General features: G+C 44.5%; 1 protein-coding gene across 1 annotated transcript in view; it reads left to right on the top strand.

Annotated features, from left to right (window-relative positions):
* LOC124290323 (protein ABHD15-like) overlaps positions 1-11,506 on the top strand; it is a 30,709-nt gene extending 19,203 nt beyond the window's left edge. Inside the window, exon 2 of the mRNA XM_046727031.1 lies at positions 10,184-11,506. Coding sequence (XP_046582987.1) covers positions 10,246-11,430 — 1,185 coding nt within the window. The 5' untranslated portion in view covers positions 10,184-10,245 and the 3' untranslated portion in view covers positions 11,431-11,506. The remainder of the gene's footprint in view (positions 1-10,183) is intronic.
* Positions 11,507-12,116: the final 610 nt, after the last annotated feature.

The following is a 12,116-nucleotide window of genomic DNA, read 5'->3' as shown; positions in this document are numbered from 1 at the left end:
ACACATATCTACATGTCACATTTACCCCAGGACAAGGATTTAACTGGATCAATTGCCTCCACTTGATTAGAGAGCATGTGGTATTTTCGGGGACAGCTGTATCGCCTTGAGTTGGTCTGAGCTCATCTTAATACAGTGTGAAGCCCATATCTGGTGTCCCCCGCCGTGATATTGCTGGAATATTGAACTGTTTGAGAGACATTCTAGAAGGTGTAAGTAATAGGAATGACACATAAAGACCTGTGTCCTATGGTGGAATATTACTAAAATCGGCGTAAAACCTCACTCACTCAATACTTGATCAATGACATCTCAAGATATGAGACTTTGTTGCAAAACTATCGGGACACCCTCTGTGGTACCAAGCGGGACGTATAGTGAAATTAACTCGTTGGAAAGATGTAAAGTTAAAAATAGTCGAAGTTACGGTTGTCCCGAGGTAAAGGTTTTGTTCATGATTATTCCTTATTTTAGTCATCCTTTTGCTGTTGTGTCGAACCTTTGATAACGCGAAGCGTTTTCGTAGATCCCTTCCACTTCGAGTCAACGGTGTTTCTTTATCGAAGTTACAATTACCTCGAACTTAATTTCCAGCACACATTTTCTCTGATAGGACGGAGTCTGCAGTCACAGGCCGCAGAAAGACGTGTCTGTCTGATTAGCCTCTCTGTCTCATAGTCCTCGAACCACTATATTTTCCCTTCCACCTAGCCCTTTGTACAATGCCAAAGCCCTTAATGAAGTCTTAATTTCCTCAGGTTCAAGTCAATCTTTTGGGGACTCCTTTGCAATTTAAATCTAATTAATTGTTTCTTTTAAAGTATTATTATCAGAAACTAAGTGTTTGTCATGCCAGACTCCTTAAAGAAGCAAGTCTAGATTTCCTCAGGCTCAGACCAATCTCAATGGGACTCCTTATAAATTTTATGAAAGTATTTCTGTTTCAAAATTGCATATACTCAGAGACTAAGCGTTTGCATTGTTAGAGCCCTCAGTGAGGAAAGTCAAGATTTCCTCAGGTTCAGGTCAGTCTCACTTGGGCTCCTTTTCAATATATACTATCCCAAAAAAGAAACGCATAGGCCAGAAATCTTGTGCGAAAATGTTTAACTCGTCCACAAATAGACTTTAGCAAATGAATTTTCACACCAGTTTAGAAGAAAGTAATGTCTATACAACCAAGTGGATACTTTTAGATAACGGAGACATTGAGCGCGATGGTGACGACGCATCACGGTCCCGACATCGGGTGTCTTGGCTCTCAGACCAATCTCTTTTAACCTGTTCCGTACAGTTTGACGGGTATCCTCCGAAGTCCAGGCACCCTGGCTGCTGTTCTCTCACCCGTGGCAGTTCGATCACGCAAATGTAGTACCCGGATGTACCGATCTTGGGCTGCAGTGGTGACTCGAGGTCTCCCTTACGGGGACGGTCATTTGTTATACCTGTTTGGTTATAACGAGCTGCAAGCCGTGATATATCGTGCTCAGACTAACATTCAGACGCCTGGCAACAGAAGATTGCTAATGTCCAGCGTGATTCTGTCAATGGCGATGTTCCGTGTCGCAGAGTAAAGACGTGGCGTAGTGATTTGACCTTGAAACTCCTTCAAAACGAATGCCAATTTCCGATTCCAATTTTAATCTGGATTTTTATTGCCAGACAGTACATGCCCTTTGCTGCACAATTTCAACTGGAAGGTGATTTCTGTTGCGTTGTGGCGATGCCTTTTTAATCTTTGTAAGAAATCTCATCAAAATCAACATTTTCAGGTAAAGTCGATTTTTTACTTGTTCAATTGTGTAAAATCATGTTATCAACACTTTTGTTAAATATTTTGACGATTGTTTGAACACAATAGGTAATTAGTAGATTTTTGAAACATACAAATCGCCTATGCGTTTCTTTTTTGGGATAGTATATATTTAATTATTTGTTTCTATTAAAATTATTCTCGGAGAGTAAGCGTTTGCATTGCTAGAGCAGTAACTGAAGCAAGTCTAGATTTCCTCAGGTTTAGACCATTCTTACTGGGATTTCTTAATTCAAATGAAATCATTTGTTTGTGTCAAAACTATTTATAAAACCAGAGACTCAGTATTAGCCTTCTGATTAACCGGGTATGTACAAGCGGAGGTCTGCAGGACTAACGACTGCCACTGAGTGATAATGGCCAGGTTTTAATCGAACGTTTTACAGGCCGTTGTTACAAACAGGCATGGACTATAAAGCCTACAGTTTATGCAGTCAGATGCTCATGTTGATGAAAAACATTATAACTGTCAGGAATGTTTATGTCTTGAACATCCATGACCTTTCAGCGATGACATATTTGCTTCAAACCTAAACTGCAATGACGATTATAGACATTTAGGACGAGAGCGTCATCGCACAGATATTTGGGTCAAATCGGCGAGGAATGTGTGATACCTCTCCTCCCCTTCAACTAACATAGCCTCAGTTTCTATAAATATGGGGTTTGATAGAAACAATAGACTCCATTGAAATTGAAAAAGAGTCTCAGGTTGGGGCGCGGGGGGGTGGTGGGGGTCGGATGGGGCCTTCGCAATATAGAAATGACTTGGTAGAAGGAAAAATATGGTTCAGAGACCGTGAGCGTGACTACATCCCCTCTTCGTGGTCTCATAGTCCCCGAACTGCACCCGTGAAGATCCGGGTTAGAACTGGTTTTCAGCAACCAATGCTTGTCGTAATAGGCAACTAACGGGATCGGGTGGTCGGGATCGCTGACTTGGTTTGACACATTTCATCGTATCCCAGTTGCGTAGATCGATGCTCATGACGTTGATCACTGGATTGTCTGATCCAGCCTCAACCACCATTTACAGACCACCACCATATAGCTGGAATATTGCTGAGTGCGGCGTAAAACATCAAACCAAACAATTTATCCCCTTGGCAGGCCCGATTAATTTCTGGTTTATATACACCTGCTTATGATCATGGGTTTTATAAAAGTTAGATAATTTAGTTAATAATTTAGACCAGCGTTACCTAGATGTAACTGGAATGTTGTTAAAGGCGGCATTCAAACCCAACTCACTCACTCACACAACTACTGGCAAACAAGGATAAGTGGAGCACCGACCTGACAATTGACCCGTATTAGCGTGTATGAGTGCCGCCCACTGGCGCTTGTCATTGTTGAAGGGGCTCCAGGTTGTCCGGGATCAAGTGTATGTAGTGCGATGGGTGAACCGTGGCCTGTCTCAGCAAACACCGAGTTCGACAGCTACGCGCGGAATCAATTTCATCGTCATGCAATGCACGTGCTCTAGCCAACATCTGTTCCACCTTTCACAAGCCATATGGGTTTGCTTATTGCCGTGCACCGCCTACTTCTCGTAAACGCGTTCTCTGCGCCTGTCCAACTTATCCTTGTTTGCCAATATATTATTAAACAAGAGCAATACTTCAATAGATAACTGTCCCGATGAAGATCAGGGTTGGTTGACTCGATTATTTATTGGCCGCCACCATATAGCTGGAATCCCAGATGCAGCCCATGTGTCCCAAGGAGGGACACCCAGACGCAGCCCATGCGTCCCAAAGAGGGACACTCCAACGCAGCCCCACGCGTCCCAAGGAGGGACACCCCTACCCGGCCCAAGCGTCCCAAGGAGGGACACCTAGATGCAGCCCATGCGTCCCAAGGAGGGACACCCAGATGCAGCCCATGCGTCTCAAGGAGGAAAACTCCAATGCAGCCCCACGCGTCCCAAGGAGGGGCACCCTTATCCGGCCCAAGCGTCCCAAGGACGGACACCCAGATGCAGCCTAGTCTTCCCAAGGAGGGACACTCCAACGCCGCCCCACGCGTCCCAAGGAGGGACACCCTTATCCGGCCCAAGCGTCCCAAAGAAGGACACCACAGCCTCCCCACGAGTCCCAAGGAGGGACACCCCACGCATCCCAAGGCGGGATAGGTCTGCCGAAATGCCAACAGGCGAAGGCGACCTCCAAAGCATATAACTGAAGAAGAATAGCTGGAATATTGCTGAGAGTGGCAACGAACAAACAAACAAACAAACCCGGAGCCGAATTATTTAACCCTCCGCCTAGCCCCGACTGTAATGATACCACCTAAACACTCCCTTACAATATAAATACAGTTGGGTTTTTTCCAAAATATACATTTCAAAGACGCAGCGGTATAATCTCCCCCCTTCGATGCAGGATACGCTGCTTTCAACCTGGGCATTAGCAAGCAAATCATGTTGAGGCTTCAGGCACTCAAATTACTCTTTTATTATCTGTGAAGTAGAAAATGTGCTTGTACATCAAAACACCGAACACGTTCTAGCGGGCCCTCAATTACCCTTCCCGAAAGACACATCTTTTCGCAAGCTAGACAGACGGTGTATCGTGTTCCTTCAGACAGGTGCTCCAGGGCATTGCGCATGTCAGCATTAAGCTCGTTGCTTCACTCAGATGCACTGGTTGTTAGCTAAAACTTGTAACTGTATATTAATGTACACTATTTGCAGCAAACGTTTGTGCCTGAGGAATTCGCCGTCATTTTGTTTTTCTACTGCCAAACGTATAGAAGTGTAATCTTAAGTCTGATAAAAACATGCATTTATCGGCATCGGCCGCGGCGCGTCGCGATAAGTCTGCGCATAGCGTTAACCCTGCGCGTCACATTCATTGCCAATGCAAAATATTTTTCTTTATTTACAGAGCGTGAATACACGATGACAATTTAAAACTTATCAAATGTGAGGTGAGGTGAAATTGGTATTTACGTCGTGCTTGAGAATATTTCGCTCATATGACGACGTGCATGCGTGTGTATGTGTATGTGTGGCTGCTTGTACTAGCCCAGACTTAAGCTGGTTTTATAGTGCTAGCCCACTGAGATACCATGGCCGCAATGAAGCATGAATACCCCACTCAGACACATTATACTGACTCCGAGCCGACCAGTCCTTGTTGTACCCATTAATGCCGAGCGCCAGGCAGGGACCAACAAGTACCATATTTCAACGTCTTTTGGTATGACGCGGTCGGGGATGGTCAAATGTTATAAAGGTTATATTTGGGTTTACATTTTCTCAGTAAAGTACCTATTCTAGTACTTATGTTAGGGTGAGTCCCATTCGGGATTCGAACCACACCGCTCGTCAATATAAACACTACCGTATCGTCTTTTTTCTCTATCATCAACTAATCTTACCTGTAAAATCTACTATCAATCACACTGGTTGGTTCACGTAACTATCGAAACAAGAAATCAATCTTCAAAGGTCAATCTTCTATGGATATCGAAAAAACACATCAATCAATTTTTTAAAGCTTATCCGCAATGAAGTAAATCTCTATTATTTATGATATATATAATCATATTATCTCCTTTTATCTTGGTGCAACTATGTTGGCCCTTTTCTCTAGGCACAGATACCGTGTTCTCTAGGTTCGGAGGCCGTTTTCTCTAGGTTCGGAAGCCGTTCTCTCCAGCTCGGTGGCAGTTTTCCAAATTTTTGGGGTCCGTTTTCGCTGGGGTCCGTTTTCTCCATATCCCACTCAGAGTCAGGCACCTAATCGCCGCCGTACAAAGTCAGCGATCTAACCCACTCAGCCAGCGCAGACTCTGTTACCAATGTGAGACAACTGTCATTTATCTAAAACTGAATTAGATGTGTACACAGTTGTGTTTGTTGGTATAATTGGTGAAAGAAAAAATACGGAACATGATTATAATCACTTTTTAGATGCTCAAGTATCATTCTCCTGAGAGCAGCCTCATCAAGGTCACGCAAGCCTCAGGGGCCACGCAGAAATGCCCGAATGATGCATCGCGTGCATCATTAGTTTTCCAATCACAATAGTTTGAGTTCGTTGAGCAGAATTACACCCCTTTGTGTGCAAGGATGAAGTAATCTTTTGTTTCGAATTCCGTTTTCGCCCTCATACTGATTCTTTGTTCATCAAATCCATACTTGTGCTCTAGTGATTCAACAACATGGTGATCGGGGAGATCCAGGTTATAATTGATCTTCAGTAACCCATGCTTGTCGTAAGAGGCGCCTAACGGGATCGAGTGGTCAGGTTCGCTGATTTGGTTGACACTGGCCATCGTATCCCAATTGCGTAGAACGATGCTCATGCTGTTGATCACTTGATTGTCTGCTCCAGACTTGATTATTTAGAGATCGCCGCCATATAGCAGGAATATTGCTGAGTGTTGCGTACAACTAAACCCCCTCACTCACTCACTCACTCAACAACATGGTCAGTGATGGTATGGCTGAAGCGCTGTGGATGTGACTGCATTCAAACTCACTCACCAGAAAACATTTATGACCTCATCACTTCACGCGGTGATAAACCCAACTCACTCACTCACTCATCCACAAACCCACCCACTCACTGGCTCACTTACTCAATTACTAACTCACTCACTCACTCACTCACTCACTCACTGGATGGTCGAGGTTCGTCCCGAGATAGTCCGATGCTTATCATTGTACTAGATTACTAATAGACCTAATAGATTACTTGCCGCCCTAGAGCCTAATTCACGGTCTGTATCACTGGATTGTCTGTTCCTGGGTCGGCTACCTCTTAAACCCAGCTGTGTTAGAGTGTTACTGTCTACTGCTATATAAAAACAAATAAACAAACATCACAACAAGACGAAGTAACGGTTCAGCATGAATCCACGTCACTGGGAGTACGATAAATACAAATTCTGCCATTCCGCTGGAATCCCGCGTCAACATTATATCATGTTTGTCGTAGGCGATTCATGAAGATTAGGTTATTACTCTGAGTGTCTTGTCTGATTGCGACCCATTGCCTCCCGACGGCGTGCATCGTCGCCATCAGCCACTGGTCTCTCTGACCAGCGATTCCATTAAGTCAAGGCCCAAGACTGCAAACGTAATTGATATCAATTCCACAACAAGTATGGGTAGTTATGCGCATATGCATCGCAGAACACCCGCTGGGACTTTAATGCTGCTCCGAACACCTGCTGCCAGGCAATCATATGATTAAGTTACGGTCTGGACAATGTATCTGCTGGGATTGCTATTAGTGCGGTGTCCGGTCCTATGAACCACATCCGGTCACGATGCTAACTTTGTCCGGTGATTTTCAACTGGTCATGCTGCTGAAGTTTGACCTATCAGCCTCAGCGTGGTTGACGGTTGTTCTGTGAACCTCAACTGGCCATGTTGTTGAAGACTGACCAGTCAACCTCATCTAGTCATGTTGTTGAAGATTGACATATTAACCTCATCTGGCCATGTTGGTGACGGTTGTTCTGTGAACCTCATCTGGCCATGTTGGTGACGGTTGTTCTGTGAACCTCAACTGGACATGTTGTTGAAGACTGATCAGTGAACCTCATCTGGCCATGTTGTTGAAGATTGACCTATTAACCTCATTGTTCTGTGAACCTCAACTGGACATGTTGTTGAAGACTGACCAGTCAACCTCATCTAGTCATGTTGCTGAAGATTGACCTATGACGTCAACCTCATCTAGTTGTTCTGTGAACCTCATGACGGTTGTTCTGGCCATGTTGGTGACGGTTGTTCTGTGAACCTCAACTGACGACTGTTGTCAACCTTCTGATTGAACCTCATCTGGCCATGTTGGTGACGGTTGTTCTGTCAACCTCTGAACATGTTGGTGACGGTTGTTCTGTGAACCTCATCTGTTGCCATGTTGTTGAGACTGACCAGTCAACCTCGGTCATGTTGCTGAAGTGAACCTCATCTGGCCATGTTGGTGACGGTTGTTCTGTGAACCTCATCTGGCCATGTTGGTGACGGTTGTTCTGTGAACCTCATCTGGCCATGTTGGTGACGGTTGTTCTGTGAACCTCATCTGGCCATGTTGGTGACGGTTGTTCTGTGAACCTCATCTGGCCATGTTGTTGAAGACTGACCAGTCAACCTCATCTAGTCATGTTGCTGAAGATTGACCTATTAACCTCATCTGGCCATGTTGGTGACGGTTGTTCTGGCCATGTTGGTGACGGTTGTTCTGATTGACCTATTAACCTCATCTGGCCACGGTTGTTCTGGATTTGCTATTGTTCTGTGAACCTCATCTGGCCATGTTGGTGACGGTTGTTCTGTGAACCTCAACTGGACATGTTGTTGAAGACTGACCAGTCAACCTCATCTAGTCATGTTGCTGAAGATTGACCTATTAACCTCATCTGGCCATGTTGGTGACGGTTGTTCTGTGAACCTCATCTGGCCATGTTGGTGACGGTTGTTCTGTGAACCTCAACTGGACATGTTGGTGACGGTTGTTCTGTGAACCTCATCTGGCCATGTTGTTGAAGATTGACCAGTCAACCTCATCTAGTCATGTTGCTGAAGATTGACATATTAACCTCATCTGGCCATGTTGGTGACGGTTGTTCTGTGAACCTCAACTGGACATGTTGTTGAAGACTGACCAGTCAACCTCATCTGGCCATGTTGTTGAAGACTGACCAGTCAACCTCATCTGGCCATGTTGTTGAAGATTGACCAGTCAACCTCATCTAGTCATGTTGCTGAAGATTGACCATAAACGTCAGTTGGTCACGATGCTGAGTATAGTCCGGTGAACCAAAGCTAGTATATTGCTATCATTGCCCTATGAACCTCATTGTGTCATGTTTCTGACTGACTGAGTTTGGTTTTACGCCGCTTTTAGCAATATTCTAGCAACATCACGGCGGGGGACACCAGAAATGGGCTTCACACATTGTACTGACTGACTGACTGACTGACTGACTGACTGAGTTTGGTTTTACGCCGCTTTTAGCAATATTCTAGCAACATCACGACGGGGGACACCAGAAATGGGCTTCACACATTGTACCCATGTGGGGATTCGAACCCGGGTCTTCGGCGTGACGAACCAACGCTTTAACCACTAGGCTACCCCACCGCCCCGTCATGTTTCTGAAGAATGTCCCCACAAACCTGACGCCTCTAGATTAGCTCTGTAAATCAACATCAACGTAACCAATTCCATCCCGAGGTCTTTGACTATACATGTAACAGTAACCACGTAATACATCAATTGTATCTGACAACATGTTCATTCCTGATTAACAACAGATTTGCTACAGACCATGATTAAGACAAGGCTTAACGATCTAACCATCCTGATCCCTTCGTTCACTAGGAAGACGTCCTTGTTCCTTAATGTAATCGACATGTTCAGTGACCAAAAACATCTCGTCAACAGCCTTGATGTTTTGTCATTGCGGAAATCACATTCACAACTGGATCGATTCAAGGACCGAGCATGTCCCGGGGCCGTCTATTTAATCAACATCTCGTGCTGGTCTTTCACACACTTGTGTTCCACGAGACAGCTGCTTTGTCATATCAGCCGGACACTAAGTATCTGTTATGACGTCACTAGAACAGACGGTCATGAACTTACGTGTCAGAACAAATCCAATTACCGGGCACTTGAAAGTAAGTAGGTAAATACTCCAGACTACGAGAATTCCACTTGCAGAACCTCTCCTTGTGTTTGACATGTACCATATGCGTGAAATATTTTCAGTTTGGTCTATATGCGCTATGGATGACATTATGTTCAGTTGTGGTAATGGAATTTGGAGAGGGGAGCAAGTGGGGACTGAGGGGACTCGTAACTCTCATACCTTAACGCAGACTTACGAAAAACGTACGGCTAAGGTGACTTTAGTACAACAAAACCCTGGGATTCGTTCCTCAAAGCGATATTTAGGACTGAGACTGTCAATTTTAAATTTGTGTTAAAGAATGTGAATTGGGTTTATCTTAGCACTAAGATCCTTGAGCTGAGACTGTCAGTTTTAAGTCTGTGTTAAAGAATGGGAGTTAGGTTCATCTTAGTACTAAGATCCTTGAGCTGAGACTGTCAGTTTTAAGTCTGTTAAAGAATGGGAGTTAGGTTCATCTTAGTACTAAGATCCTTGAGCTGAGACTGTCAGTTTTAAGTCTGTTAAAGAATGGGAGTTAGGTTCATCTTAGTACTAAGATCCTTGAGTTGAGACTGTCAGTTTTAAGTCTGTTAAAGAATGGGAGACCACTGTGTGGAACGGTCCCCCATTTACAATTTCGTCGGATAATCGAGACGTTTTACATTGGGTGAATCTTGTCTGAACATCAATATACGTTGTATAATTGCTATAGTTCTATACTTATTTTTCCAGAAAGAGCGCCATGTAGACAACAGGAGAAAGATGGCAGCGAGGGTACACGGTCCTTTCCTCTTATGACGATGTTATCCCTATACGCCATCATTGCCGTCCCGTTTCTGATGGCAGTCATCGGCTCCCTGCTTCTGAGTCTCGCCGTCCGAATACATAGCTTCTTCCGGTCACGTGCCTACCTCCCAAAGCTCCACTACAGGGAATCTACGCTTACGCGACACCTACTCAGCAAGTGTCGTCTGCGAGAGAGGGTATTTTCGCCCTCGTTTTGGATACGCAATCCTCACGTGCAATCAGTTCTTGCAGCAATATGCCCTTCATTTGATGTCAATTTCGACAGGGAGTACTTGCAAATGAGAGACAAGGGAGTTGTCGCCCTTGATTGGGTTGTGAGTGTTCAGCCAAAGATCAAAAGGAAAAGGACTATTTTGCTAATCATTCCCTCTATAACAGGAAGTGCGCTAGGTGTTTCAGCACTGTGTTACGACGCCACGCAACGTGGATTCAAAGCTGTGGTATTCAACCGCAGGGGACACGGCGGAAGCGTACTAACAACAGCCAAACTACAAAGTTCCGGCGACCCTTCCGATTTACGGCAAGTCGTAAAATACATCAGGTTAAAATTCCCGCGGTGTAAGTTAGCAGCTGTGGGATACGGAACGGGGTGTGGTCTGCTGATTTCCTATCTAGGCGAGTTCGGATCCTCGGCTCTCATATCCGTGGGCGCATGCGTGTCTCCGTGTTACGATGCATGTGAACGATTCTCAATGTCGATGAGAAGTATGTATGACTACATGTTCCTGCTGTTCCTCAAGGTCATCCTGTGTCGCCACGCACGGGCCTTGTCAGGCACTGTGGACGTGAAACAGGCTCTCAAAGCCTGGACGTTTCATAAATACGAAGAGGATGTGTATTGTCGAATATATGGCTACGAGAGTATGGATGAGTTCTGGGAAAGGAATAATCCCATCCGTGATGTGGATGACATATCCGTGCCTGTGCTGTGTATTAACAGTTTAGACGATCCATTCTATGCCAAGAGTAATATACCTTATGATCTCTTTAAATATTATCCCAACTTTTTACTGGTGGCGACAGAGAAAGGAGGACATTGTGGATTCTTAGAAGGATTTCCTCCCAAATCATGGGCAGATAACCTGTGCCTGGATTACATAGAAGCTGTGTTTGAATTCACTACTAAGGGCTACGGCGTAAACAACCGTGGTGCCGTTCGGTCAACGATATGAGATTTTCAAGAGGTTAATGATCTTAGGGACCGTTCAGAATTTATGGCTAGGGGGGATGATGATGAGTTTAAGGGGGTCACCCATATTGTTCTGGGGAGCTAGAGGGGGTCAGCAAATTTGTACTCACGTAGGGGTGGGGGTGGGGGTGGGGCAATTTTATACATAAAAATATGTTTAAAATTATGCTTTGAAATTATGCTTTTGGGAGGGGGGTCATTGATTTTTGTACATGACATGCAGGGGGTCACTTATTTTGTACATAGATTTTAGGGGGAGGGGTCATTCACATTGTACATGCTTCTCCATAAAAATCATCACCCCCATAATAAGCCATAAATTATGAACGGTCCCTTATGTGGAGATTATCTGAATTTGTGGCAGTTTTTCTAAGCAAGGATGGGTAGTCTACTAGTTAAGCGTTTGTGCCACGTCGAAGGCCCGCGTTGGATTCTCAAACAAGTATAATTTGTGATATTCCTGAAATATTGTCCAAGGCGACATACGATATACTTACTCATTCGTTCGATATATGTCTCAATTACGGATTGACGCAACTGTGACTATTAATGTCTGTACCATGTTGATTTCAAGTTGGAAAAGTATAACCGTTATTTCGGTGACGTTTGGTAGACCTGTTCCAAGAAACAATGTTAATAAAAAGCAAAAATATTTTGATGTAATGATCA

This window comes from Haliotis rubra, unplaced genomic scaffold (genome assembly GCF_003918875.1).
Source record: "Haliotis rubra isolate DU_JTF1 unplaced genomic scaffold, ASM391887v1 Scf461, whole genome shotgun sequence".
Taxonomy (NCBI): Eukaryota; Metazoa; Mollusca; class Gastropoda; order Lepetellida; family Haliotidae; genus Haliotis; species Haliotis rubra.
The sequence above is the reverse complement of the archived record's forward strand: the minus strand, read 5'-3'. Positions and strand labels throughout refer to the sequence as shown.